The sequence below is a fragment of the Macaca thibetana genome, chromosome X (assembly GCF_024542745.1).
Source record: "Macaca thibetana thibetana isolate TM-01 chromosome X, ASM2454274v1, whole genome shotgun sequence".
In the NCBI taxonomy this organism is placed as follows: Eukaryota; Metazoa; Chordata; class Mammalia; order Primates; family Cercopithecidae; genus Macaca; species Macaca thibetana.
This window is the reverse complement of record NC_065598.1, coordinates 107,383,509-107,410,423: the sequence shown is the minus strand read 5'-3', so window position 1 is coordinate 107,410,423 and position 26,915 is coordinate 107,383,509. Positions and strand designations below refer to the sequence as shown.

Genomic DNA, 26,915 nt, shown 5'->3' with positions numbered 1-26,915 from the left:
AGTAGGAAAGCAAGTGATTATTGTCTCTCAAGGCTTCACTCCACTGAGACCCTAATTCATTCCTTAATTCCATCCTTATTCACTTCGAGGGGGGGATCCTTCTATGATGACCAGGGCTGACCCTATGTAGAAATAAACTGTTTGCCTCCATTATTCAGGTTTCATTTGGGGTGAGATTAAGGAAATGTGGGATGGTGGATTTACTGAATACATCCATGACTGGTGGAACCTGATGGATTTCGCAATGAACTCCCTCTACCTGGCAACTATTTCCTTGAAGATTGTGGCCTATGTCAAGGTAAATTGAAATGTCTGCCATTTTTCCTACACAGCGATTTTGGCTACATTAAGCTTTTGCACTGAGAGCATAAAAAGTTTTGAGAAAAAGTGATGATGATGATGGCTCAATCCATGTGGGAAATTACCATATAAACAGACATTCTTTCAGTGGTTTGTAAGCAGTGTCCACCTAAGCAAAGAAAGTGGAAAATGGAACAATTTGCAAATGAATCATTAGCTTCTGAGGCTTTCAGGATAAAGGGGTCTTCAGCTTTCAGTGTTTAAGTGCTCTCTACGATGTCCTTGCCAACATAATGGCCCAATGATGCTTGCATGGGGCTGGGGCAGAAAATTCACTGAATTCACTGTCTTCAAAAGCTTCTCTTAATCCTTGTCACCTCATTAAAAAGGGCTACTTTATATATGTCTAATATTATTCTCTCTGTGACATAATCATTAGTAATTCTTCCTCCCTGTGGGGTCATACAAAACAAGACTGTTTCTTCCTAACAATGCTTCTGATATGACATCATCTCTCCCTAACCCTCTGAGTTGTCTCTTCTCAAAGCTAAACATTCCCATTTCTCTCAACTGCTCTTCATATAATGACAAGTAGCGGAATCCCAGACATTTGACTACAGGTGGCATAGACTTTTAATAGCTTCTTCCTTGCTCATCACTTCCACCACCAGGATAACCACTCAAGCAGTTATAAATCCAGCATTTTTAGTATCACCCAACCTGTGCTTCTCTACCAATTCAGATGTATACACACACACACACACACACACACACACCACCTTAATGCTTTTCCCTCACGATATTCAGCTCGAATTATCCTGAAAAAAACTTTATGTCTGACGTCTTACTTTGGGTAATCACAGGCTCTGAGTTCAGGTCTGGTGCTTATTAAATCATGGGATTGCTGTCCTCCTTGTAGCCTGAGTTAAACTTCTCCATCATGCTGACAATTCAGTCTCCAAGATTGTATAGTCAGTCATGCTTTTTGGCTCTAAATTCCACATTAAGGACTTTTAGAATGGAAATATGGCTGTCCCCCAAATCTCCAACAACTTAGTTTATTTTTGTATCCCTAATATGCATATTGCATAAATTTTAAGACCTTGGGAGTTATGTAGAGCATGCATATTGAATGCAGTCATGAAACATTTTTGAAAGGAGCCCAAGAGTAGGCCCTATACATGTGGTGATCATTTAACACATACTTACAACTTCCTTAAGAGAAAAAGCTGGTGAGGAAAATGTTTGAATCCCTAGTTAATGTGCCTGGGTGAAATCCATGTCATTCTGGCACTCTGCTGACTAAGTAACATTGTTAAGTAAAGGGAAAAGTTCTTCCTTTGGAAATGGTATTTATACACTGGAGGGACCATAAATTATCAATCTAGAAATTGGTGGGTTTTGTTTAAACAGGAAAGCTTAGAATAAATGATAAAGAAAAGGATTAACATTTGGGGATATGAAAAATGTATCTGTAGATTCTCAACATTAGCTAATCACATGACCTGTCCGACTTTACTGGAGAGGCTTCCAAAGAGTTAGATACTTCTCCATCACAAAATATAAGGATAAATCTGCTCTATTAAGCTGGGTAAATGCCCCTTAACTGGCAAACACTTTATTCAAAGGAGACCTTTGCCAAGAAGTTGGAGTCCTTCCCAAAAAAGAATTTACAAAGCAAGACAGGCCACATGCAAAATTTGGATTTGCAATGAGAATTTATAAATGAGGGTAATCAGATCTACCCATCCACAGAAGTCCAGGCTGGATGACTTTCCCCAAGCAGGCTGAGCCAACTTCTATGAGGCAAAGCCATAAGAACTGCTCCACAGGCTCCTTGAACCTTTTTCAATCACCATGGTACTGAAGCAGTACAGAAGCACCAAGGAATGAGCTGGTTTTAAAGATCATTTATTTTATTAGAGTGCAAAATTAGTCAACAATATCTGTTCCACTTTACATGATCTAAAGCAAGAACCAAAAAGCACACATCAAAATACTCAAAAGGAGCAAATATATATAAGATTGACCCTTGTTGCCCCCAGATGATTCCACAAATGGAGAATAACCATTCTTTGCTTTTCTAGGATACTACTACCACCTAGATCTATTCCACCACTGCCTCGTTTCCATGTGTGCCAAGTAAATCTGGACTATGCTACCCACTGAGTTAATGGCCTTTTTTTCAGTCAGTGCTTAGCTAAAGACATAATAACACCCCCCTCAAATTCTTATTACTATTGAGTCCCCACATTGAGCTGTTCCTCTTCATGTTTTGCTTTAGGGTTTATAAAATGCAATTTACATCCTTTGAAAGGCAAGAAGGCCAATTTTCTAACTGCATTCCATTTCAAAGGATGTAAGAAAAATCACTTGTCTCCAAATATTACTAACTCAAGAGTCAGGAGATCTGAATTTAATTCCCAATCTCATACGCATGAGCAGGATTACCATAGGCAATCCCTCTACCTTTCTGAGCTGTAGATTCTGCCTCTGATAAATAAGCAGTAGATTAAACTAGATCAATGGTGCTCAACCTTTTAAAATTTTTTCCTCGTGTTAGCACATCTTTAAGCAAAAACTCACACAGTAATCCAATATATAAAAAAGCCCAAAGGACTGAGTTTGGCTTGAGGAATGAGTCTTCTAAGCCTCCACTTTGGCTTCCACAGTAGCTATGAGATGCCTCCATTAAACCCCCAGGCTCTAAGGAACACAGTTTAAAACCACCGTGTTAGATCAGGTGTCAACAAACTATGGTCTGTGGGCCAAACCTGGCCTTCTGCCATGTCCATGTGGTTGCATATTGTCTAGGGCTGCTTTAGGATTACAAAGGAAGCATTGAGTAGTTGTGATGGGAACCATGGAGCCCACAAAGCCAAAAATATATACTATCTGGTTCTTGACAGAAAAAGTTTGCCAATCTCTGTGCCAGATGAGTTCCATGTTTATTCCCTGCACATACATGCTATATCTTTCTCCAAAGGTGCAAAGTATCTATGTTCAAAGTATAAATTTGCCACGAGAATCATGTTTTACACTTCTGAGTGTTCCACAAATTCAGATTCACCATCCCATGGGCAGCAGACATCCCTGAGGTTACAGTTCCAAATGAGGAGAGAGAAAACCCCAAATTATGAGCTATACATGTTCCAGTTGGTGATTTCTAGTTTTAAAACATAGGTCTGTTTTGTTATCAGCAAAGAGACTATCTTTCACATATACCTCAAACCTTTAAAAGCTAATCTATCATCTGTGCTGTGATGTCAACTATCATATAAGTAACATTTAATAGAAATAGTGCTAGACTGAGTGTCTGGAGACCTGTGGATTACTTCTTGCTGGCTCTGCCACTGACTTGCTGTGTGATCTTTAGCAAGTCACTCTGCCTATCTGGATTTCTTCCATTTGTAAAACAGGCATAACCGTTCCTACCCCTCACAATAATGCAGTGCATGTTTGTTGGGGGAGGAAAAATGTAGAAATATAAGATTTGGCGAAGAGTACATAAAACTGATTGGCCACCTAAAGCCTATCTGAAGCAGAAGTACAAATGTGGCATGGTTTCTCCAAGCTCCTCTGACAGTGAAGAATATTGGATACACACAAGTGATTTTAACCGCACCAGTTTCCTCAGTTGTTGGAACTGAAGCACATTTTAGAAATGCTAACAATATAATTTGGCCCCCAGTGCAACATTTTCTCAGGAAAGTTGTTTACATTTAGTCCTGAGAAATTGTGATATTTAAATGTGAGCTCAAGGCAATATGCTTCAAATTAAATTCCAGGCAAAATCTACTTCTGTCTTGGGAAGGTAATAAGTAATTCCTTGTATTTCCATAACATCTCCACTTATGGAGTACACAGACTTTTGCATATGGATACAGAATCACAAACATGTGCAGTGGGTAGGAGGCATTATCCTCATTTTATGGTGAAATTAAAAGATACAGGCAGTTTTAAGTGACAATGCCCAAATTGGAGCTCAGATCTCAGGATGAAGTCATCTTTCTAAAAGGCTACTCCTAATGTGCCGGGAGCTGGAAACCTGGAATGGGTAACCAACCCAATAAGTAATGGTTCTTCCCCTCCTTCAAGCCCCTGGTTTTTCATGTGTGCTGAAGGAACATTCTAACTTACAGGGTTGTCAAATGAACTGTAAAATACATCCACACACCACTGTGTGGGGCAGTACTAAATTCATTACCTGAAAGGTTGACATGCCATTTGCAGTAGTGTAGAATACATTACAGCCTGCTAAAAATTCAGCAGAAAGCTCCAGTGAGTGGCTCCCTAAGGATCCTCCATCAGCCCCAAACTGCAGTCAGCAAGGATATGAGAATGAACACTGCATACCGAGAAGGCTGCTTCTACCCCTTGTCTTTCAGTAACAGCAGGTTGTCCATGGTGCTCAGAGCCCAATGAGGGCTTGAGGAAGTCCATTTGATTTGAAATCTTTGGGAAGCAGGGTGATTTTTCCCCACTACCTTGGGCATACTAGTGCCTCTGTCTCGGTGACACTCCCCAATAATCTGGTAAACCCACAGTTAGAAAATGTCTATTGATAAACCACAGGAGGTTGCTCCAGATGATTGATCTAAAATGTATTCTTCTGCGTGTACATCCTAGGTATATATGTGGATGGGAGTGGGAGGAAGAGAGTTGTTAGCAGCACATATTAATTGGGTGGGGTGAGAAAGACAAATAGTGTCATGCATGGGGCCTGTTGCATAATGAAAGCTTGATGCATATTTTGGTGGCTTTGTTTGGGTATGGAAGGAAGGAAAAAAAGGGAAAGTTTTAAAAATGCTCACTGTACCTCTCATCTTGTGCACTTGTTATTTCTTTCAGTATAATGGTTCTCGTCCAAGGGAGGAATGGGAAATGTGGCACCCGACTCTGATTGCAGAAGCACTCTTCGCGATTTCCAACATTTTAAGTTCGTTGCGTCTCATATCCCTGTTCACAGCCAACTCCCACTTAGGACCTCTGCAGATCTCTTTGGGACGCATGCTGCTTGATATCCTCAAATTCCTCTTTATCTACTGCCTGGTACTACTAGCTTTTGCCAATGGACTGAACCAGCTTTACTTCTATTATGAAACCAGAGCTATCGATGAGCCTAACAACTGCAAGGGGATCCGATGTGAGAAACAGAACAATGCCTTCTCCACGTAAGACAATCCCCTTTCCTTTTTTATCTTTTTTTTTTTTTTTTTTTTGCCATTTTTCCGCTTTTTCCATTTTTGTCTTGTTTTCAGCCTACAGTTTCATCACTGTCACTTGACTGTGAAGGCAGTGCTCACTGTGGATCCACCCAAAGGGTCAGAGGTGGAAGAATGTTCTTCTCTCGCTACAGGGTACTAGGAGACGAAGTGAAGTTAGGTGAGGTAGGAAAGAAACAAGCACACACATGGGATTCCAGGAAGTCATCTAAAGAGTTGGTTCTGAACTACGTTGGTAGCATTACATATTTTTAAAAGAATTACTTGGGGTGAGGTAGATAATTCCTCACTCAAAATGTGGCACCAAGGTAATGAAACAACAAAGCTATTCCTCTGAATGAGTGGCTACCAAAGCTAACTTAACTATTATGAATCAAGGAAGAATGCAAACATATCTTAATGCACCCCCATTCATAGGTGTAATCTCGAGAGGGGACAGGCTGAAGGTAGGACTAGAATCCACTCTCCTGCTACATTAATTTAAGGTTTCAGGTGGGCCAAGTGGAACCCAGCACTAATTAGAAATGTCCCAGGACACAAGAGATAACTCATGATTCTGTCCACAAGTCCACTGCCTCTGAACACATGGAACTCCTATGCCTTTGCTTAGTACTGTCAAGACCTACTTTTCGGGGGACCTTCAAGCCTTCAGAATGGCTTTCATTTTCTGATAAATCAATGCTAGAGGAAATAGACAAGAGAAAACAAATAAGTACATGTCAGGCTGTTAGGAGCTGTCCTGGGCTGACCCTGAACTCAGTGTTCTACACCTTGTCCATCTCCACCCGTACTTCTGGAGAGTGCAACTCATCACTGGTATTCATAGCAATGACCCCAAGGTCATACAAGATTCTTAGTCATTAAACTAAGATACAATTGTTTCCTTACAACTCCATAAACCAACACAGTTCAGTGGACTTGGAGATTCTAGAAATATGCTCCACAACAAAGGCCAGAGAAAAAAAGGACTGTTGCATTGATAGAGAAAAACAAAAAACAACAACAACAACAACAAAAAAAAAAAAAAAACAGTGCTATCTAGCTGATTCTCGTTATTTGTCTCTAGCAGCATTTCCTAAAATGGATTCACACAAACCACAGCTCAGTGGCATGTTAATAGACAGGAGAATGGAATCTATGATTAAACCTCCTGCACTAGGCCATGCTCCTTGTCTCTCTTCCCGAAACTCAGGGCTAAATCTTGGGTGGGAAACCAGATTCATGTGCAAGGAGAAGGGGTCCAAAATGGGTTGACAGAGAGATAGTGCTGCTTTGGTTAAGCCAACCAGGAGTGCATAACATCAGCTTATCAGCTTCCTAGTGCCTCTTGACTAGGAATGGCTTCCTCTCCTGCATTACTCTAGAGACAGAACTCACAGCAACCTATTTTCAACATAGAGAGCAATTGTGTAGTGGCTTGAGCACCAGGAGACTGCATTTGTTCCCATCAAAGTGTTCAACAGAATTAAATACATGAATGAGAGGTGCCTTTCAGGAGGTCAGGTCCCTGCCAATTATGCTCTCACGTGCACTCTGCTGAGGAAATTTATGAAATGCCTCCTTGCAAGTTTGTAGTGATTATTAACACCCCTGTTGCCAACTGACATTTTGCTCCTATCACTTGCCTAGCAGTGATGATTGAAAAGAATGGGCACCTGTCATACACAAAATTATATCTTGGGGTGTCAGATATGAAGAAGCATTGTCATGGTCGGGCCAAATCAGCAGTAATGTTACCTCAACTTTCCCTCTATCAGTTGATTTTTTTCCTCCATAAAAGGCTGCTTTCTTTTAAATGCCTCAACTCAGGCATTCATTCATTCATTCGAGACTGAGTCTTGCTCTGTCACCCAGGCTGGAGTACAGTGGCATGATCCCAGCTCACTGCAACATCTCTCTCCCAGGTTCAAGCAATTCTTGTGCCTCAGTCTCCTGAGTAGCTGGGATTACAGTTGCCCGTGACCATGCCTGGCTAATCTTTATATTTTTAGTAGAGATGGAGTTTTGCCATGTTGTCCAGGCTGGTCTCGAACTCCTGACCTCAGGTGATCCACTCGTCTCAGCCTCCCAAAGTACTGGGATTACAGGTCTGAGCCACCGCACCTGGCCTCAGGCATTTATCATACCTGTTAAAATACACGTTACTCAGCCAGGGAGTAAGAAAGATTCTGCTTTTAGAGAAGGGGATAGTTTGTTTATGTATCTAGTGGAAAGTTTGGTACCTGCTTATTGTCATCCTTTTCCTTCTGATTCTCCAGAGATGCCATTGCTTTTCTTCCACATAAAAAAAGAAAAAAACAGGCCAGGTGCAGTGACTCAAACCTATAATCCCAGCACTTTGGGAGGCCGAGGCAGGAAGATCACCTGAGGTCGGGAGTTCAAGACCAGCCTGGCCAACATGAAGAAACCCTGTTTCTACCAAAAATACAAAATTAGCCAGGCGTGGTGCCACATGCCTGTAATCCCAGCTCCTCGGGAGGCTGAGGCAGGAGAATCGCTTGAACCCGGGAGGCGGAGGTTGCAGTGAGCTGAGATCCCACCATTGCACTCCAGCCTGGGCAACAAGAGCAAAACTCCATCTCAAACAAACCAAAAAAAAAAAAAGAGTTTTCATGGAGTGGCTATTCAGAATTGGCAGTTACCACATTCTGTTCAATTTAACCAAACTGGCTTTTTTCTGGCTTTTTTTTTTTTTTTTTCTAGCGAAGGATCAGTTTTAAACAAACATTGGGATACCAATACAGACAACTTGAGACAGTATTTGTATATTTTAATCAGTGTAGCTGTGTGCTTCTGCTCCTCAAGAACTGGATCCATACAGGATGTGTGCCATCCGTCCTCTTGAGGTTCAGGACATTCTAAATTGAATATTTCACGGTTTGGGATGGTATCCAGAAGTTTTCCCTGTAACTTTATGTTTTGTATTATGTCAAATGTTATGGCAGGGCCCAAATAGCATAGCCACAAGTTTGGTTTATGTGGGCATAAAACTCTAACCAAACTCCAGACATAGGGAGTCATTTGGAGAAAGCCTGTATGTGGTATTTTAACCCAATAAAGTTTATGAGGGAAAAGGGGAGAGGAAGCAAACATAAAGCGGGTAAAGCGTAGAGCATCTTTTATATCTCAGGCGTGGCTTCTTCAGTGGACCAAGCTGCAATGCAGTATTGACATGACAGAGCCTCTACTTCTGTCTCAGAATGGCTCCAAATGATTTCTGTACTGCAAAATAAAGCCAAATTGTGGGGAAAAAAATAAAGAGAAAGGAAGGGAGGGAGGGAGGGAGGGGAGGGAGGGAGGGAGGGAGGGAGGGAGGGAGGGAGGGAGAGAAGGAGGGAAGGAAGGAAGGAAGGAAGGAAGGAAGGAAGGAAGGAAGGAAGGGAGGGAGGGAAGGAAAAAGAAAAAAAATCTTTTCTCCTTAGGCATACAATTTAAGGGAAACTCACTGTCTTTGCTGACAACCACATGACAGTACTGCTGGGGGTTTGAGTTTGGTATTGCATACTGGGAATACGTGGCCTTCATCTGCTGTCAAGAGAAATAATTAGAAAGACATTATCATTCTGAAGGCACAGGACTTGTGAGAGAAAAAGAAGCTAACTTGTTCCAGCCCTCACCTCCTGAATACACCTGGCTGTTTCACAGGCCCTTCAAATACAGGATGTCCACAACTAAATTCCTTATCCCTTATCTCTGTATATTCACTTCCAACCTATATCCCCTTTAATTCCTCATCTCATTAAATGACACTAACCAGACTCCTCCCTCATGAAACACATCATCAAGTATGTCACTCAGCCCAATCAGTTCTACTTCCAAAATATCTCTTGAATACCTCTCTCTCTCTCACACACACACACACACACACACACACACCACACACACACACACTCATCCAACCATCCTGGTTCAGGCCTAAATTATTTCTCCCAAGGACTGTGGCAACAGACCCTTGACTGGTCTCCCTGCCTCCAATCTGGTCTTCTCTCCAAACAATCTCCCACCTACTATGCGGAAGTTTCTTTCTAAATACCCGTTGCATCCTGGCCCCCACTGGCTTCACGCCTGCCAGAATATCTGAATCTTCTCCAAAAAATCCTGCCTCTTTACCATAACACACATAACACACAGGGCCTGGTAATCTGACTCTTGCCTCTCCGGTCTTTTACCGCTCTCCTCCTTTGTCAACATTTTGCTGTTCTCCAACTACAGGAAAGTGTCTTAATCCTTCAGACCTTTGTGCATCACACGCCATTCCCTCTGAATGGAATACCCACCCTCGCCTGGCCAGCCTGGCAAACTCATACCCATCTTTTCAGTTGATGGCAAAGGACTACCTGCTCTAAAGCCTTTCTTACCCACTCTAACCCCACTCTCAGCTGCAGGCTTCTTCTAGAATGCATGTTTCCCATGGCATTCTAAACACATCTCCATTATGTTACATAAATTGTTGTATTTCAGACATTTGTGCCTCTCTCTCCCACCAGACTGAGACTCCCATCTTAGTAAACTTTGCATCTGCCATAGAGGGGCCTAAGACATGACGGTGCTCAACATGGCTACTGAACAATTGAGTGAAAAGACGAAGACGACGTCCAAAAGCAATCCTCTTTTTAAGCTTTTTATTTGGAGATAATTTTAGTTACATTGTAATTGTAAGAAATAATAGAGAAATCTGTAAATCCTTCACCCATTTTTCCCAGGCGTAACATCTTGCATAGCTGTAGCACATTATCACAACCAGGAAATCAACACTGATAAAATCCAGTGGCCTTATTCAGATTTCACCAGTTTTCACGGGTATTTAGAAAGAAACTTCCGCACACGTGCAAGCCATTTACAACAACATACATGGGCCTAAGAGTAATCTTGTCTTTAATTATAGATAATCTACTTCTGCTTCTGTCCACCCTGCCCCCCAGGGTGACTGAAGTATCTGGCCAGTCGTGTCACTCTGCTGATCCACTTTGAGCTTACTTTCAGCAAAAACCCTTGGCCTTTCTCCTACCTCTCTCATCCTGTACTTGGGCACTTGGCCCAAGAGCAACGCTCTACATTGATCCCTACATATTTCATCTCATTAGTTCCAGCCCCTTGCTCCAAGGTGTTGAAGTCTTTCTGAGTCTTTATCCTGTCATCCAGTTTATCAGCTTTCCCTCTAGTCTTGTGTCATCTGAAGATCTAAGAAGCATGCCATCGATTTCCATCCAAAGCACTGAAAAAAGTGTCAGGCAGGCTTGGTATTCGCTGGGTGGAATATTGGGCAGCTATTAAAATGATACGCATGAAGACTCTGTATATACATTAAAAAGTGTCTAAACCCAAAATGTGTAATTTTTTTTAAATCACAGAGATTGGGCTGGGCCCTGTGGTTCACACCTGCAAACCCAGCACTTTGGGGGGCCGAACCGGGCAGATCACTTGAGGTCAGGAGTTCGAGACCAGCCTGGCCAACCTGAGGAAGCCCCGTCTCTACTAAAAATACAAAAATCAGCCAAGTGTAGTGGTGGACACCTGTAATGCCAGTTACTTGGGAGACTGGGGCAGGAGAATTGCTTGAACCCGGGAGGCAGAGACTGCACACAGTGAGCCAAGAGGGCTCTGTTGCATTCCAGCCTGGGCAACAGAGTAAGACTCCGTCTAAAAAAAAATTTTATATATATCTATATACACACACACACACACACACACACACACACACAGATAGATAGATGTTAGATAGATAGAGCGATAGATAGATCAATAGATCGATCCCAGGCTGAGAGGGTGGCTCACACCTGTAATCTCAGCACCTTGGGAGGCTGAGGCGAGTGGATCACCTCAGATAAGGAGTTTGAGACCAGCCTGGCCAACATGGCAAAATCCCGTCTCTACTAAAAATACAAAAATTAGCTGGGCATGGTGGCATGAGCCTGTAATCCCAGCTACTCAGGAGGCTGGGGCAGGAGAATCACTTGAATCCGGGAGGCGGAGATTGCAGTGAGCTGAGATCGCGCCATTGTACTCCAGCCTGGGCATCGCATAGAGACTCTGTCTCAAGAACAAACAAGCAAACACTAGAGATTGTATAAATTATGATCGCAACTATGTACAATTAGATATTCAAATGAATAATCTATAAAGACAAAGGAATGTAAAATAACAATGTGGAAGATTTAATAATAATAATGAAAATAATCAGCATTTACTGAGTGCTAGGAACGGGCACTATTACAAACCAGCTTTTCATGAATTAATTCATGTAATCCTCACTACCATGCTATCAGGTAGACAGTGTTGTTCTTACCCATTTTACAGATAGGGAAACCAGAGTACAATGTAGTTAATCAGGCTGTCCCGAATTGCATAGACGGTAAGTAGCAAAGACAGGATTTCAATCCAGGCATGCAAGCTCCAGTCTGTACTTTTACCTAGGGATACAGGTGTAAGTCTGGTTTTGTAAAGGTACATAAGATTTGTTGTATACAGCTGCAATAATCATGAATACATGAAAAACTAAATAGGACAGAGCCGTGACCTAGCAGTCCACTGCGACCTTCTTCAAGGCTATTACCATTCATTTGTAGCTACTTCTACTTAATCAGTGGTGATTTCTCCACCCATCATTCAGCCAATATTTTCCTATCTTACTAACATGGATACACATGTAGTTCCCATCAAACACTCTTCTTTTTGTTCTGGTCAGGTCATAAAGGTTCTTATTGGTTATCTCTGGCTTTTCCTCCTAATTCCAGTCCATATCCTTCCCAATGCTATTATCACAGGATGGTGCTACTCATTTGTACTTTCTTTGGTTATGTGTTTCTCCTGTCATCTTTTATAGACTCCTTCAATAAACATTTCTTCAACAATTCCTATGTACCAGGCAATGAGGATACCTAGGAAGATGGAATCCTTATCCTCAAGAAGTTCATAGTCTAATGGGGAATGCAAATAAACAATTAGAATAGCTGCTATTATTAATGCTTACCATATGCAAAGTACTTTAAAGTGCTGAGCACTTTACATGCAGTATGTTAGGTTATACAGTTATGAGGTTACATGTGTGGGCTTCAGAGTCAAAAGAGCTGGGTACAAATTCTACCTCTGATACTTCCTGCCTGTGTGACCACTCTGTGCCTCAGTATCTCATCTGAAAAATAGAAGAACAATAGTCGCTACTTTATAGACATATAGCCAAATATAATATAATCAGCCCTTCATATCTATGTCTTTTGCTTCCATGGATTCAACCATCTGTGGATCAAAAATATTTTTTTAAAAATGAATGGTTGCATCTGTACTGAATATGAACAGACTTTTTTCTGTCATTATTCTCTAAATAATATAATATGGCAACTATTTACATGGCATTCACACTGTATTACCTATCATAAATAATCTAGAGATGTTATAAAGTATATGGAATGGGCCAGGCATGGTGGTTCATGCCTGTAATTCCAACACTTTGGGAGGCTGAAGCAGGAGGATCACTTGAGGCTAGGAGTTCAAGACAGGCGTGGGCAATATAGCAAGACACCTGTCTCTCCAAAAACTGTTGTTGTTGTTGCTTGGTTTTTTGTTTGTTTTTTGTTTTTGAGATGGAGTCTTGCTTTGTTGCCCAGGCTGCAGTGCAGTGGCACGATCTCGGCTCACTGCAAGCTCCACCTCCCAGGTTCACACCATTCTCCTGCCTCAGCCTCCCAAGTAGCTGGGACTACAGGTGTCCGCCACCATGCCCAGCTAATTTTTTGTATTTTTAGTAGAGATGGGGTTTCATCGTGTTAGCCAGGATGGTCTCAATCTCCTGACCTCGTGATCCACCCAACTTGGCCTCCCAAAGTGCTGGGATTACAGGCGTGAGCTGCTGCATTTTGAAAACGTTAGCTGGGTGTGGTGGTGCATGCCTGTAGTCCTACCTACTCAGGAGACTGAGGCAGGAGGGTCACTTGAGCCCAGGAGTTCAAAGCTGCAGCAAGCAATAATTGTGCCACCACACTCCAGCCTGGATGACAGAGAGATCTTTTCTCTAAAAATAAATAAATAAATAAAAATAAACAATCAAAATGAAAAAGTATATGGGAGGATATGTGCTTACATTATACATAAACACTATGCCATTTTATATAAGGAACTTGAGCATCCATGAATTTGGGTATCTGCAGGAGGTCCTGGAACCAACCCTTTGCAGATATTGAGGGATAACTGTATATGCAAAGCACTAAGCATGATGCTTGGCACATAGTAAGAGCACAATAAATGTTAGCAATTAGTATTTAACCTACCAAGAATCATTTTTGAGATGAGGAAAACTTGAAATTGAAAGAGGCTATGTAACTTTCCCAACGTTATTTAATAAACGGTGGGATCTAAAGTTCTCTCTTAGGCACTCTCCTCTATTGCCTCTACAGTGTGATTTGTGCATTTATGGAAAAAGGCTTGGGTGCTATGGGAGCAAAAAAGAGGAGCATCTAACCAAGCCTGTTAGGAAAGGAGTTGGGGCAGGCTTCTAGTGGAAGTGGGGCTTCAACTGAGCCTCAAAGGTCAAACAGGAATTAGACAGAAAAGGAGAAAGGAAAGAAGTAGAAGCTAGAGGTTGGGGCAGGATGAAGGTATTCTATCTAGAAACAGGAGTTTGTCAAAGGCATAGAATAATGAGAAATAGTAGGTCCAGGGAACTGTAGAATGGGTAAGGATGACACCAAAGGGTCACCTGGGTTGGAATTATAGCTTTTGCTCCATTTAGGCTATCAACATACAACTTGGAAAATATAGGATGATGTCCCTGCTTTCTCCCAACAAGCCTTTAATTTGTTCACCCTCTAGTTCTTCTTTGCTGGTCTGAATTAGGTCCAGAGGAGTAAATCCTCTCCATACTTCTACTTTTTGAAAGAGTAATTCCTCATCTCAAAGACGAGACTTTCGGCAAATGTTCAGAGGACTGAGTTCCCATCTCTATTTTACTGTACACCTCTTAGCTTTGTGATCTATTTGTGGATGGCTCCCAACATGTGCAAGTTCTCCCTTAACCACCTGGTATGGATTTGTCTTCTGTGCATTTAATATCAAGTTTTCCTGAATCTTTGTGTCTTCAATCTATGCCCCTTCTTTAGCTAGCAAGTTCCATATGTTTGTTTACTCTCTGCTAAATAAAAATGGACTAGTTGCTTTTTCTAAAATAATCCCTCTTTAAAATTGAAAAGATATTCTATGTTATTAAGATTCTATGGTTTGTCAACAAGTCTTTCCATCCCTATGATGACTTTATTATATAAATGACTTTATTATATATAGACCCAACACCAAGTAGTACACCCTCACTGCCACCAATGGTGGCCCTTTCCTGTGTATTAAACTGAGTCTAGAAGTCACAGAACCTCCAACGATGTCTTACCAGAATATTCTTTTCCACCTCACATGCCAGTCCCTCATTTTACCTGGGCATGCTTTTAAACGGGCCAGCTTCTCCTGACCACACTGTAACATTTTGAGAAACATGTTGAGGCCATTCTCACTACCAACCACCAAAACAGAGGAATGATCTTTCCTATCCCTCCCCATTTTCCCCTCTTGTACAGTTTTATCTATAAGGTTTCCCTGACTAGAATATCAGCACAGTAGAAGGCAGATTTATTTATGCATGCATGCATTGTTTGTTTATTATTTATTTATTTACTTATATGTAGAGAGAGACAGGGTCTAGCCCTGTCACCCAGGCTGGAGTGCAGTGGCATGATCACAGCTCACCGCAGCCTCAAATTCCTGGGCTCAAGCAATCCTCCCACCTCAGCCTCCCACGTAACTGAGACTACAGGCACACGCCACCATTCCTGGCTTTTTTTTTTTTTTTTTTTAAGATAATGGGGCTTTGTTATGTTGCTCAAGCTTGTCTCAAACTCATGGGTTCAAGTAATCCTCCCAACTTTGCCTCCCAAAGCTCTGGGATTATAGACATGAGCCACCATGCCTGGCTGAGGGAAGATTTTAAATGCTCAGACTTTTACTTTTAGGGAACGTTTGTATCAGTCAGTCGAACAACTAGCAATAAACTCTATCCTCAAGCATAAGCCATTGCAATTTTAATTGTTGTAGGGCTAGAGGTGAATGTAACATCTATTCAGGAGAAGCGACTAATTCAGTAAGACCCTACCAACATATTGATTGCATATTTGCCCTAGTTGATGGCTTTAGTGTCTGTCAGGAAATCAACAAACACTTACTGAATGCATTCTGTGTTCAAGGTCATTCAACTTCCAGGGACTCTGGTTCCTTAGAATGACATTCCTACTCACTGCAACTGCTTTTTAAAATTCTGAGCTACAATCTGCCCTGGCTTCTGTTACCTAGCAGCTGTGCTAGCTGCTTGTGCTATTTACTGCTGGCCTCCTGCCTGCCTGATTGCTGGTATCTAATAGACATCATCAGGTTTTGACTGTGCCCTCCTAGCAGGGGCCAGATTACTTAGCCCCATGTATTCCTCATTTTTCAACCTTCTGCCTGGTTCTGTGATGCACTGTATTGCCTGGCCCTGAAAATTAAGGTCCTGTGATAGGTCTGACTTGCCATATTGTCTGGTTCTTGTGCCCTGGCCCCTGAACTCCAGACTCATCTTACTGTTGATTCTCAAATGCTTCACCAGCTGGCATTTACTTTCACCAAACAAAAAGCAAATTTATTCCTTTTAGGCTAGCTCTCCAGCAGTGTGATGCTGAAAAGATCATGGAATTTATCTATGATAATCAGAGAAGAGCCACTTAACAAGTTGAGAAGGGCCATGTGCACATTGCTCAGGCAGCCCTGAAAAGGGCCCTTGAGAGTCAGGTCAGTGCAGAGCACAGCCTTAAACAAAATAAACTAGCCATTATTGTGCAGCCTTCTGAATGCAAAATTGTCAATGGGATTGGAATCTTCTCTACTTTAATCTAATGATTATACCTGATGTAAATGATGAGTTGATGGGTGCAGCACACCAACATGGCACAAGTATATATATGTAACAAACCTGCACGTTATGCACATGTACCCTACAACTTAAAGTATAATAATAATAAATAAATTAATTAATTAAAAAAAAGAAAAAGAAAAAAAAAGAAAAATAAAAAAAAGAAAAAAAAATCTAATGATAACAGTAATAGTAATAGTTTACATGTATTCATTCACTTATTCAATAAATGTCATTTAGTGCCTATTACGTACCAGCTATAGGGTAGCTATATGTCTCTGCCTCCATAGAGCTTATATTCTAGTGGAGAGGGACAGAAAGTAAACATTTAAACCAAAAATCACCTAATATAATTTTATGAAGCTTCAAGTGCTACAAAGAAAATTAAACAAGGGAATAGGATAGAGAATAACTGATGGAGCTACATTAGGTAGAGCAACCAAGAAAAGCCTCTCTGAAGAAGTGACATTTGAGCCGAGACCTTGATGATAAGAAGGCAGCTGTGTAAAGATCGGGGGACAGACCACTTTCAGACAGAGGGACTCTTTTTCTTTTCTTTTTTTTTTTAATTTATTTTATTTATTTATTTATTTATTTATTTATTTTTTTTTTATTTTTTTTTGAGACAGAATCTCGCTCTGTGGCCCAGGCTGGAGTGCAGTGGCGCGATCTCGGCTCACTGCAAGCTCCGCCTCCCAGGTTCACGCCATTCTCCTGCCTCAGCCTCCCGAGTAGCTGGGACTACAGGCGCCTGCCACCTCGCCCGGCTAGCTTTTTTGTGTTTTTTAGTGGACACGGGTTTTCACCGTGTTAGCCAGGATGGTCTCGATCTCCTGACCTCATGATCCGCCCGCCTCGGCCTCCCAAAGTGCTGGGATTACAGGCGTGAGGCCTCCCAAAGTGCTGGGATTACAGGCGTGAGCCACCGTGCCCGGCTGACAGAGGGACTCTTTAAAGCACCTCTCACTCACCTCTAAAATGAACCAAAGAACAAATCCCTAAGACTCTCAAAATACGTTGTGCTCATTAAGAACAACACATTTTGAGTACACTGAAAAATGCATCCATTCTTAAAGTAACATTTCTTATGTTCTGCATGACTTCCACAGGCTTGGGCAATGGCTAATCTCTGCCACCCACGAGCTGGCTGCATTTTTATTGCTGTATTCAGATTTCTGAATATAAAGCAAAAGAAACCCTAGACACCAAAAGCATATCATTGCAGTTACATGTTTGGATGTGAAGACTAAGAGAGGAAATAATAATTTGAGAAGCCATTAATATAGTGTTTTTGGAAGGGCAGAGAGACCTAAATTTGAGTTCTGGCTCAAAACTTACTAGTAAGGTGTCCTTGGGCAAGTCATTCAATCTCTGAATCTCTGTTTCCTCATCAGTAACAATAAAATTTTACAAGGATCATAATGATGATGTATGTATGTAAAAGTACCTAACATGCTTATAAGTTTTCGATAATAGTTGAGTTCTCAATAATAAAAGCCTCAATAATAGTTGGTTAATGTATCATTAACAATTATCTGTATAAAGTGTTAATTTGAGAATCCTCAAGCTCCTCCATGCAGTTTAGAGCTATCTGGGTCCTGTGAGAGCCACAAAAGAAGTATCAGAAATGGTAATTTGTTCTCATGTTCACTCAGCCAGCAAATGCCAGAACTGAGATTCTAACCCAGTGCAATCTAACCCAAGCATCATTCTCCTGCCTCAGCCTCCCGAGTAGCTGAGACTACAGGCGCCCTCCACCGTGCCTGGCTAATTTTTTATATTTTTAGTAGAGACGGGGTTTCACCGTGTTAGCCAGGATGGTCGCGATGCCCTGACCTTGTGATCCGCCTGTCTCGGCCTCCCAAAGTGCTGGGATTACAGGCATGAGCCACCACGCCCAGCCTCAAGCACCATATTCTTAACCACAGTACTTATTGCCTCTGTGTAATTAGAATGGTAAAAAAATCACATGGTCTGAAGACAAAAGAGAAAGTTTGGTAGAGGAAGTAGCTCTTGAAATAAGCCTTGAAAATTTTTAGGCTATGCGTAGACTGAGAAGAGGGAATGGTATTTCAGGTAGAAAAGCAAAGCATAAGACATAGAAGTGGAAACAAACAAACAAATGGACATGGATGGTCAGTCTGTGTTAGGGAAGAGCCCAAAATATGTGAGACCACTAATCTATCAGTCACAAATCTGGCAGCCCCTTCATTAAGCAGATCACCTTTCATTTTCTCATTCTTTTCTTGCTCTTCTTAAAGAATTAACTAACCTGCTCTTTGATCTCTCTTAGGCTCTTTGAGACTCTTCAATCACTCTTCTGGTCTGTATTTGGCCTTTTAAATCTATATGTCACCAATGTGAAAGCCAGACACGAATTCACTGAGTTTGTAGGAGCTACCATGTTTGGAACATACAACGTCATCTCCCTGGTAGTGCTGCTGAACATGCTGATTGCTATGATGAACAACTCCTATCAGCTTATTGCCGTGAGTAGATTTGCTTTACAAGGGTGCTTACTTTCGTTTCAGGATGGGGCAACATTGGCATGGAGTCCATTAGAAGCTCAATGAAAGAGTTCGTCTGCCTCAATTAATTTACATTAGCTTTCCTAGTTGTTAGAGTGAATTATTTCTTTCCAATGCAATTGAGTTTGGACTTTCAGTCTATAGAATCTTGATCATTTAATATAAGTTATTCTAGTGAATAAGATTTTCTAGTTACTTATTGAAAATATTTCTAAATTTCAGAATCAATTTTCTTGCCTCAGTGGAAAACTTGGGGTTTGAGCACAATTTGGCTACAATGTGTCACCTCACTCATCTCCAGGGTTAATTCAGCTGATCTGGTTCTCTAGCCAAGAGAGCCCTATCTCCCGCTTCACTGCAAACATCTCCCTCCGAAAACTAAGAATCACATTGACAAGGATGGTCTTCTCAGAGAGAGACAGAGAGGGGAGGGGACTACATTTTTTCCTATTTAAAAAATAGAGATGGAGTCCTGATATGTTGCCCAGGCTGGTCTGAAACTCCTGGCCTCAACTGATTCTCCCACCTCAGCCTCCCTAAGTGCTGGGATTACAGGCATGAGCCACTGCACCCAGCCAGTGGCTATTTTTCAATCAAGTATATATAAGTAACTGCACTCCATTGTGAGACACTCTTAAGTAGAGTCCATTGCTGAATTTTTTTGCGCCATCATGTTACCATTTAGATCAGCAGTGTTGATTACCCTAGACTAGAAATAGTGAAAGTGTAGGATACATTATCAATTCAGTCCCTGCCCTGATTTTTTATGTCAAAGTAGCTATCCAACCTTAGCTTATTTTATTTTAATCTGCATATAATTCCTAGAAATTGAGTTTCAGCAAAGGAGTCCTCATTACCTGAGGTCTGATTTAGTCAGGCATTAGTAAATTTGGATGCGTAGTTCCTACTATAATGCAAGAATACCCACTCTGGATCAGTCTGTTGCTGAAAGTTTTTGCTGTAGCAGAGAAAGTACAAAATAAAAAAACCCAAGTCTTGTCTTCCTTTCTAGATGCTATTTCTCAGATTTGGTTTGCCACTGAGGAGTTATTTAGCCTATAGAAAAGAAGCTTAAATTATTTGTTACATATACATAGATTAGATATATATGTATATATATGTGTGTGTGTATATATATACATATGCACATATATATATGCGCTCACACACACACATACCCATACATACACATTGTCCACATCTTAAATATTATTAATAGTGAATGTGATCCATTTCCACTAAGAACAGAACCAAAAAGAAATGGAGCAGGAGGCTTTTGAGTTACCTATTTGGGAGAAATTCCTAACTATAAATGGCAATGTAATAAATATATTCTCACAGGTGGGTCTATAGAATTTCTGTTATTGGAGAATTTAAAAAATTAGGATATAAAATTGTCTGCTAGGATAGTTTAGATAGTAGGTATTTAGGTGGTAGAGAAGGGAGAGGACTGTAGTGGAAAAAAAGATTTGAAGTTAATAAACCAGGGACTCTAATCCTGGCTCTGTGGTTTATAACTGTATGTCTTTAGTAACTTACTTTCCCCTCTTGAGCCTCAGTGTCATCATCCAAAAAGTGAGGGTTTTGAAATAAATGGTTTTTAATATCCTTGCTAGCTCTGGCATCCTATGAGTCTGGGTGCCTACAGATTAACAAGATAGGCTCACAAGGTTCTTTCCAGCACTGAAATTCTGTTCTTCTACTGCATTTGAAATGCAATATAGTTCAATTCCATTCATTCATTCCCCCTCATTCAAACAACTAGGCCAAGAACTCTGAAATGATTTATGTTCACTCCTAGTCTATCTCTATAAGGGGGGGCAGGGGCAGGCATGGAGTCTCAGGAGTTGACTTTTCCATCCCCTCTGCTTGGCATTCTATCCTTCACCCCTGCCAAAGATGGCAATATTCATGCAAAGGTATTTGTAGTTTTTTCACTGGGTGTCTGACAGCAGATTTTTCCTTGTGACAGTAGAAAAGGGAGAGCTTTTCTTGTCACCTAATGCAGGGCTGTGGTCCTTCTCACTGAGCTCAGTGACATTTTCTAGGAAGGGTGAAAATAATCAACTCCAGCTCTCGTCACCACCTGCTGGTAGTAAGTTTTGTTTTAATGCCACCTACTGCTGCACCCAAAGAAAGCACATTGGCTTGGGAGGGAACCAATGGTAACTAAATGGAGTCTATACCATCTCATAAATCTGAAGTCATGGCCAACTATTCTGAATAATATCTTTACTGCTGTTGGATCCCATGGGATGTTTTTTACCATTTGTAAGTGGATTCAGTGGGATCCAGTGGGATGCTGATACTGGACAACCTGATTCCAAAAATACCTGGATCTGCTTAAGTGATAAGGACCAGACAGTAGATTTAATTTCATTTGCAACATCTCTGCTTCAGTACTGAATGTAATTTTTATAAGGTCCTTGGTATAGGGAGGAAGATTACAGAAAGGGAAACCACTGAAGACAAATTTCTCCTATTATAAAGGTATCACAGGCTGATTCAGTCTAGGTAGGGACTGAGTTGTCGACATGCCTCACTGTGAATCTAATTTGTGTACATTCTAGGACAGTCCTCAAGAACACCAGGTAATACCAATCCCTTGAAGGGTTAAGCTCTTTATCAGTGTTCCATGCAGGATTCAGAGCTGCTGGTGATGTGAATATATGGCTCTGTAGCAATTTGTATTTCCATGTCAGAGGAGGCTCTACCACAGTGGTGTATAGAGTTATCCTTAACATACAGTGAAGCAGGAATCACTCCAAGCCTGTGCTCTGTGGTCCCAGCATCAGCAGGTGAAGCTGGCCATATTGTATATTATTGTTATTGGCAATTAGCAGTTATTTACTTCTCCTTTTATTCTTATATCTCCCTCAATCTCCTTATTACTCCCAATGACATTTTTAAAAATGCATCTACCTTGTCACTGCTGTCTTTGATGTATAGGCAGAAGCTCCATCAAGCAAAGCTGCCCTTGGTGCCGTGTTAATCAGATTCATCCATTTAAAAATATTAGGTGGAAGAGATAAGATCAGTCCCACAAAGTTCATTACCTTAGGCCCTATTCCTATCCCCTACCCCACCCACAATGGGCATCTCTGTTGCCTAAGATTAGTCCTCCCAAAACATAGTGCTCATAATGGTCTGTGATAAAGCCTTATTCAGCAAGTTAATAAGAACCCTTGGTTTCTTTGGCTGCTGTGGAGCATTTGCTCTAATGCTGAAAATAAGTAAACAGCACTTGCTTCACTGAGCCACAGCTGCTGGATGGCTTGGGGAGAGTCCAAATATATGTAATTGGTTGTCTCCCTTAGGGTGGCAACATTTGGAGGCCCAGATGATGAATGGACTCTCCCACTGCAGAAGACATTCATGCAAATGATGACATTCATCCAAACAAACCTGGCACCACAGGATAAGAGGCAGGACTAGAGAGGGCTGTTGCATACCATCTAAGTGCCAAGAAGGGCAGGTGGTCTCCCCACCCACCCCCAGTCATCTAGGACCAACCTCAGATTCTCAAAGCAGAGACTTTCAAAGCAGCACTTCACACACAATACCATGATTTTAACTCTCTATCAGCCGGACTGATAACCAACTGCTACGCACTGATATGGCTACTCAATTGTTAAAATATTGAAACATTTCCATACCAGTTGGTAAATAGCTGTCACTCCAGCTGTTCCTTCTACGACATACCCAGACCTCCCCACAATCCAGCAAGTAAAGGTTAACATCTGGAACAGCTGGTAGAATCTAGGACCCTGCTCCAGCACCATAACTGGCCTATATTTGGATTGACTAGTTTCTTAAACAGTCTGAATATCACTATAGTAGGCAAAACCCTAAAATGTTCCCCCTAGATTTCCCACTCTAATAATCAAGACTATTAATATGAAGAGATACCACAATTGTGATTACGTTGTATTATGTGGCAAAAGGGATTCTGCAGATGTAATAGAGGTTAGTATTCAGGGAGATTATCCAGGTAGGCCTAATCTAATCACATAAGTCTTAGGAGCAGAGTTTTCTCCAACTGGTAGCAGAAGGGAATGTCAGTGTATTAGTCTGTTCTCATGCTGGTATGTAGAAATACCAGAGACTCGGTCATTTATAAAGAAAGGAGTTTTAATTGACTTACAGTTCCACATGGCTGGGGATGCTTCATTAATCTTATAATCATGGCAGAAAGAAAAGTACGCAGGTCTTACATGGTGGCAGGTGAGAGAGAGTGAGAGGGAAGCGGGAAGAGCCCCTTATAAAACCATCAGATCTCATGAGAACTCACTATCATGAAAGCAGCATGGGGGAACTGCCCCCATGATCTAATCACCCCCCAGGATGTCCCTCCCCCAACATGTGGGGATTATAACTTGGATTGTAATTCAAGATGAGATTTTGGGTGGGGACACAGTCAAACCATATCATTCCATCCCCGGCCTCTCCCAAATCTCATGTCCTTACATTTTAAAACACAATCATCCCTTTCCAACAGTCCCCCAGAGTCTTAACTAATTCCAGCATTAACCAAAAGTCTAAGTTCAAAGTTTCATCTGAGACAAGGCAAGTCCCTTCTGCCTACGAGTTTGTAAAATAAAAAAAACAAGTTAGTTACTTCCTAGATATAATGGAGGTACAGGCATTGGGTAAATACACCCATTCCAAATGGGAGAAATTGGCCAAAACAAAGGGGCTACAGGCCCCATGCAAGTCCAAAATCCAATAGGGCAGTCATTAAACCTTAACATTTCAAAATGATCTCCTTTGACTCCATGTCTCACATTCAGGTTACAATGATGCAAGTGGTGGGCTCCCATGGCCTTGGGCAGCTCCACTTCTGTGGTTTTGCAGGGTACAGCCCCCTTATCCTGGCTGCTTTCACAGACTGGTGTCAAGTGTCTGTGGCTTCTCCAGGTACATGGTGCAAGCTGTCAGTGGATTTACCATTCTGGGGTCTGGAGGATAGTGGCCCTATTCTCACAGCTCTACTAGGCAGTGCCCCAATGGGGACTCTGTGTGGGGGCTCCCACCCCACATTTCCCTTCTGCACTGCCCTAGCAGAGGATCTCCATGAGGGCTCTGCCCCTGCAACACACCTCTGCCTGGACATTCAGGTATTTCCATGAATCATCTGAAATCTAGGTGGAGGTTCCCAAACCTCAGTTCTAGTCTTCTGCCCACCTGTAGGACCAACACCACATGGAAGCCGCCAAGGGTTGGGGCTTGTACCCTCTAAAGCCATAGCCCAAGCTGTACCTTGGCACCTTTTAGCCATAGCTGGATCTTTTGGAAAACAGGGCACCAAGTCCTTAGGCTGCACACAGCAAGGGGGTCCCTGGGCCCAGCCCAGGAAACCATTTTTCCCTCCTAGGCCTCTGGGCCTGTGATGGAAGAGACTTCTGTGAAGGTCTCTGAAATGCCCTGGAGACATTTCCCCCCATTATCTTAGTGATTAACATTCGCTTCCTCATTACTTATGCAAATTTCTCCAGCTAGCTTGAATTTCTCCCCAGAAAATAGGTTTTTCTTTTCTATCACATTTTCAGGCTGCAAATTTTCCAAACTTTTTTTTTTTTTGAGATGGAGTCTCACACTGTCACCCAGGCTGGAGTGCAGTGGCATGATCTCAGCTCACTGCAACCTCTGCCTCCCGGGTTCAACCGATTCTCCTACCTCAGCCTCCTGAGTAGCTGAGATTACAGGCGCCTTCCACCATGCTTGGCTCATTTTTGTATTTTTAGTAGAGACGGGGTTTCACTATGTTGGCCAGGCTGGTCTCGAACGCCTGACCTCGTGATCCACCCTCCTTGGCCTCCCAAAGTGCTGGGATTACAGGTGTCAGCCACTGCGCCCAGCCCAAACTTTTATACTCTGCTTCCTATTGAATGCTTTGCTGCTTAGAAATTTCTTCTGCTGGATACCCTAAATCATATCTCTCAAGTTCAAAGTTCCACAGATCTCTAGGGCAGGGGGCAAAATGCCACCAGTCTCTTTGCTAAAGCAAAGCAAGAGTCACCTTTATTCCATTTCCAAATAAGTTCCTCATCTCAGCCTGGACTTCATTGTCCATATCGCTATCAGCATTTTGGTCAAAGCCATTCAACACGTCTCTAGGAAGTTCCAAACTTTCCCACAGTCTCCTGTCTTCTGAGCCCTCCAAGTATTTAAGAAGTTTCAAACTTTCCCACATTTTACTTTCTTCTTCTGAGCCCTCCAAACTGTTCCAACCTCTGCTCATTACCCAGTTCCAAAGCTGCTTCCATATTCTCAGGTATCTTTACAGCAGTGCCCCACTCTTGGTATGAATTTACTATATTAGTTCATTCTCACGTTGCTATGAAGAAATACCCAAGACCGGGTAATTTATAAGGAAAAGAGGTTTAATTGACTCACAGTTCTGCATGGTTGGGGAGGCCTCAGGAAACTTACAATCATGGCGGAAGCCACCTCTTCACAGGGCAGCAGGAGAGAAAATGAGTGCCAACAGGGGAAATACCAGATGCTTATAAAATCATCAGATCTCATGAGAACTCATTCACTATCATGAGAACAGCATGGGGGAAACTGCCCCCATGATTCAATTACCTCCCACTGGATTCCTCCCATGACACATGGGGATTATGGGGATTATAATTCAATATGAGATTTGGGTGGGGACACAGCCAAACCATATCAGTCAGCTATCTGAAGCACAAGGAAGATTTGATGTGCATTGCTGGCTTGAAGATGGAGTGGGGCAAGTAGTAAGAAATTCAGGCAGTGTGCAGGAGATGAAAGAGGGCCCAAGCTCTCACTATAGAAATGAATTCTGTAAACAACACATATGAACTTGGAAGCAAATTCTTCTCCAGAGCCTCCAGATAAGAGCTCAGCCACATTAAGACCTTAACTTCAGCCTTCTGAAGGCCAGTATGACTGGAGTGGAGTAACCAAGGGAGGAGAGGGAAGTAGGAGATGGAGTCAGAGAAGTAATGGGAGTGAGTGACAGATCACCTAGGGCCTCATGGACCATTGGAAGGATTTAGGCTTCTATTCTAAACATGATAGGGACCCGTGAGAGGGTTTTGAGCAGAAGAGGTACATGATCTAACTTGTAGTTTAGTAAGATTGCTGTGTCTGATTGGGAATAGACTAGAGTGGGATAGGGGCAAAGACAGAGAGACCAATTATGAGACCATTGCACTAACCCAGACAAAAGCTGGTGGTGGTTTTGGCCAGGTTGGTCATGATAGCAGCAATGAGAAGTGGTCAGATTCTGGATATATTTTGAACTAGATCAGATGTGAAGTGTGAGCAAAAGAGAGTAGTGAAGAATGTCATCCAGGTTTTTTGGTCTGAGTAACTGGAAGGGTGGAGTTGTTCATTACTGAGATGGGGAAGAGTAGGAAAGGAGCAGGCCTGGTGGGGGAAGGAGGTGAAACAAAGATCCAGAGTTGACTTTTAGATATGTGGAATTGGAGATGCCCATTAGACATCCAGGTAGAGGCATTGGGTAGGCAGTGGCCTATAGGTCTAGAGGAGAGTTCCAGGCTGGCAATAGAGATTTGAGAGTTACCAACATATGCGTAGTATCTAAAGCTATGGAACTAGATGATATCACTAAGGGAGTGAGTGTGGAGAGAAAAGAAAAGAGATCTGAAAATGAAGTCTGGGGCACTCCGATATTTAGAGGTTGGAAAAATGAGGATGGATTATCCAAAGCGACTGAGAAAGAACAGCCAGAGAGATGGGAGAAAAATCAAGATAATGTGCTATATTATAATACTATATTATTCCCAATATGCTAATAAGTCATATGCTAGTAAGTGGTACTGTCTGGATTTAAATTGAGGTAGTCTAACCCCAAGACCCACGCACAGAACCTCTACACTATCATGTCGACACTTACCTTGAGATCAAGAAGCACCTGAAATGCACTTTCACTACAAGGGCCCTAAC

General features: G+C 41.9%; 1 protein-coding gene across 1 annotated transcript in view; it reads left to right on the top strand.

Moving 5' to 3' along the window:
• TRPC5 (transient receptor potential cation channel subfamily C member 5) overlaps nt 1-26,915 on the top strand; it is a 326,188-nt gene that overhangs the window by 235,892 nt on the left and 63,381 nt on the right. Inside the window, exons 5-7 of the mRNA XM_050776763.1 lie at nt 159-298; nt 5,152-5,474; nt 18,740-18,935. Coding sequence (XP_050632720.1) covers nt 159-298; nt 5,152-5,474; nt 18,740-18,935 — 659 coding nt within the window. The remainder of the gene's footprint in view (nt 1-158; nt 299-5,151; nt 5,475-18,739; nt 18,936-26,915) is intronic.